Source organism: Primulina huaijiensis, unplaced genomic scaffold (assembly GCF_012295235.1).
Source record: "Primulina huaijiensis isolate GDHJ02 unplaced genomic scaffold, ASM1229523v2 scaffold207754, whole genome shotgun sequence".
NCBI classification, from domain to species: Eukaryota; Viridiplantae; Streptophyta; class Magnoliopsida; order Lamiales; family Gesneriaceae; genus Primulina; species Primulina huaijiensis.
The window spans coordinates 1-3,655 of record NW_027354989.1 but is presented as its reverse complement, the minus strand read 5'-3'; the positions used below and the strand labels follow the sequence as shown (position 1 = coordinate 3,655).

Here is a 3,655-nt window from a genome sequence, read left to right as displayed (position 1 = left end):
TTTCCTCGTTGGTTACAGATCCAAGGGTTTTCAGGACGTCTCCAAGCTCGGAGGATGATACTTTGCCATCACCATTGGCGTCAAAACGCTTAAAAATTCGTTCACGATCAGCAATGTCTTGCAGATCATCTGCCATTTTTGAGTTATGTATTGTTTCCTGGAAATATATATGTTGGTTAAAAAGTTGAAATGAAATAATGAGTAAGATTTGGAATAAAATGTGAAGGATATACATGGTTATGCGTTTAACTCAGTAAAAATATATATGGTCTCTCGGTGATCCTTATATTTCTTCCAAGAAGTGGAAAACTATGTGTGGATATAATTAAACTGGTTGAATTTGAGATGTTTGAATGTCTACTTATTTCCTTCATAAAGCTTGAATTCTCTTCCGGCATATAAGATATCATGATATAAAACATATGATATAGATATAGATCCGTCATATCACCAGAAATATCTTGAGAAAACATTAAAGAACTATTCATTTTGATTACAAATGCTCTTCCGCCAAAGAAGTTTCCATTTTTTTTTATGAAAAAGGTTCTTTTACAAGGCATAAAAATCAAGATTAAATCAGATACTTAATTGATTTATGAGTTTATGTTATAGTTTCAAAAAAATGAATAAAGGGATTTCTTTTGACTATCATTTACAAATACTAAAATTAACTATTTGAGAGGGAAAAAAAAAATAAATAAAAAATAGAATGTCTAGATTCATAAAATATTTATTATATCTATTATTTCTTTGTGCCAACTCGCTCTACTTCTTAATGGGGAATCAAGGAGTATACTAAAACTTGTCTTGTATATGTCAAGTAAAAAATAAACACTTGGACATATATACAAAATAACATTATTATGATGACCGGGGGATTAATTGGTTCGAAGTGTTAGATATAACTAGACACGTACATCTAATATGATTTCACTTTAAATAAAATTTAATTTTGTGAATCACTATAATTTATATGGAATTAAATAATAATATTATAATGGGACAGCTGTGTTAGTCTTATTTTCCATTTAACCGAAAAACCCAAATTAAAAATCACATTCGCTTCATTCTCCACGCGTATTCAAGCCACGTTACCCCCCACCCTCTGGGCTATAAATACCCAAAAGCACAATAGAAAACCACGGCACAAGGAAAATAAGAAAGCAATGGAGAAAGCAAAACCACTTACGCACCAACAACTACAGCAAATTTTCAACAAATACGACGCCAACGGCGACGGTAAAATCTCCCTACAGGAACTCACTGCCATACTCACCAGCCTCGGCTCCGCCACCACCTCCGCGGACGAGGCGGCACGCGCGATGTCCGAGCTAGACTCCGACGGCGATGGATTCATAGACTTCAACGAGTTTAAGGCGTTCCATTGCCGCGGAGGGGACAGAAACAAGGAGCTGGAAGAGGCGTTTGAATTGTACGACAAGGATAAGAACGGGAAGATCTCGGCGAGTGAGCTGCACGACGTGCTCGGCCGACTAGGGGACAAGTGCTCGCTCAAGGATTGCCGGAGGATGATTGGCTCCGTTGATGTCGACGGTGATGGGTGCGTTAACTTCGACGAGTTCAAAAGGATGATGGGAAGATCTTCGTGATTACTGACAGTTCAGTTTCTTGTTTAACTTTCATGCATACACGTAAATTATTGTAACCAATATATATACATTTGCGCAGATACTGCAAGTCTCAGACTTTCGTTGGGGTTTCTGCTTTTTCATTCGATAAACCATATATATCCACCTTATTCACTACCCTCGTACGTACATACGATAGATATAATCATCCAGAGTTAATATATTTCGTAGACGATAGATCATTCTTGATACAAAAAAAAAAATGTTTTTATCCACATATTATAAGATTGTTTGCAACATCTAACAAAATTGATTATTAGATGGACTTGGCAAATGGCTGAATGGCCCGAAGATGATAAAAATATCTACGAAAGTTGGATTTCGGAATCTTGGTACGTGGAATCTTGAGTGGCATTCAGCCACTTGCCAACACCATAAAATATTAATAATTAAGAGATAAAGATGGGGGTTTGTCAAAGATTCATTGATCTTTTGACAACGTATCTTCGTTAAGGATTAATGTTTAATACTGTAAAAAGGAATTTCATGAGTTGAGAAACTTTTCTATATTATAGATCCATCCAATTTGGCATCCTCCTAACGATAAAATTCAGGTAATCTCGACTATCACAGCTCATTTCAAAAAATGACTTGTGATCAAATAACCCAAAGAGTACTAGCACCAATATCCGAAACTTGGGCTCTAAACAAATATAAACGATTTTAAACGCATACAAGAGAACACATATTTAGAGAATCTGTCTTCCAAGTAGCAGACTGGTATATGCATGCCATCAAACACAAGAATAAAGGCAAACAACTTAAAACAGAGCCAGTTGAATTGCCAGGGCATTCACTTTTTTCAAACAAAAAAATAACGAATTTAATTTCTACTAGCTTCTTTGTCAGAACCATTTCATTAATTGCCTGTCTGTCAACCGGCAATGCAATCAGCATCAGACAAAAGAAAATATTTATAAGAAAAGCATTCGTTTCCCAGTTCATAATATCTTTAACAAGCCACTCAAGCCACAGATCAAACACGGGAGCAGAAGAACAAAAGAACGAGAATAACAACTACAATTTAGCGAGCCAAGCAGAAAATTTAAGAAATTCAGAGCAGGACAAGGCAATCTTGAGGAAGATACGAAGTAACAAAGTCACTCTCCTGTTGTATGGAGGCAGGTTCTTCTTGGGACAGCCGGCTGGTTACCTCAATAATATGCTCCTTCGCCTCAAGAAATTGGTCATCTGGTAGAGAAACCTCAGAGAGTAGTTTGCAAGCGTATTCTTCAGATGCTTCAACAAAATCCTTTCTCCGCTTCAGCACAATATGCCCACTCATTTCCCAAACGGCTGGGTTAACTTGAGTATCTAAAAGTTTGTGGTTTACTTCTCCACGTGCTTGCTTCTGGGCGTAACACTGGATATTCATAGAAGAGAAGAATATTCAATTTTTACACTTAGCACATAATAATGGTCATTAAGAAAGTCAAAAGTTAGCCTCAACTTCTTTAAGAATGGTATCTTTATCATATATATGTTTGATATGTATCTTTCTGAACAACAAGAAAATTGCAAACGATTTCGTGAGAAAAATCACCTGAGGTAGCAAAAATACCCTGTGGCCAAAATTGGAAATCAGTATATTGAAAGGAATGTTGTTATTCTGCAGGTAAAAGCAACAACTCGCGACGACGTCAGATAACATACGCAATTTACATCCAGCTTCAAAAACAAAAACTCGCACAGGATAATCCAGTAGCTCGGAAACCATCACTCCAACTTCATTCAATCCCTTGCTGTTCATTATCGTGCAAGTCGGTGCCCTTTCTAATGGGAAAGGTACTGATAAGTAATATGCCTACAAACAATAGATGCTGAAATGATCGTTAAGTGGCTAAACTTAAGAGCTATATTACACGTAATCCCCAACAAAACACAATGCTGCTTAATCACCTGAAAGTGAAGGTGATTGATCGTGGCAAATGCACCCAAACTGTTATAACCCACTCTAAAAAAGGGGTCTGATGCTTCTCTAGCTAAGCAAAGAGCAAGCAGGAGGC

The 3,655-nt window shown here is 36.8% G+C and overlaps 2 protein-coding genes across 2 annotated transcripts; one reads left to right on the top strand and one right to left on the bottom strand.

Annotated features, from left to right (window-relative positions):
• The first annotated feature begins 1,166 nt into the window (after positions 1-1,166).
• Positions 1,167-1,610, top strand: LOC140966707 (probable calcium-binding protein CML18). Its single transcript, XM_073426956.1, has one exon. The coding sequence runs from the start codon at positions 1,167-1,169 to the stop codon at positions 1,608-1,610; it is 444 nt and encodes a 147-aa protein (XP_073283057.1).
• A 937-nt stretch (positions 1,611-2,547) lies between these two features.
• Positions 2,548-3,649, bottom strand: LOC140966708 (GDP-L-galactose phosphorylase 1-like). The gene is made up of 3 exons (XM_073426957.1): positions 3,549-3,649; positions 3,193-3,453; positions 2,548-3,012 (listed from the first exon to the last, which is right to left on the bottom strand). Exons 2-3 carry the CDS (start codon positions 3,397-3,399, stop codon positions 2,704-2,706), a joined length of 516 nt encoding a protein of 171 aa, XP_073283058.1. The 5' UTR covers positions 3,400-3,453; positions 3,549-3,649; the 3' UTR covers positions 2,548-2,703.
• Between the last annotated feature and the right edge of the window lie 6 nt (positions 3,650-3,655).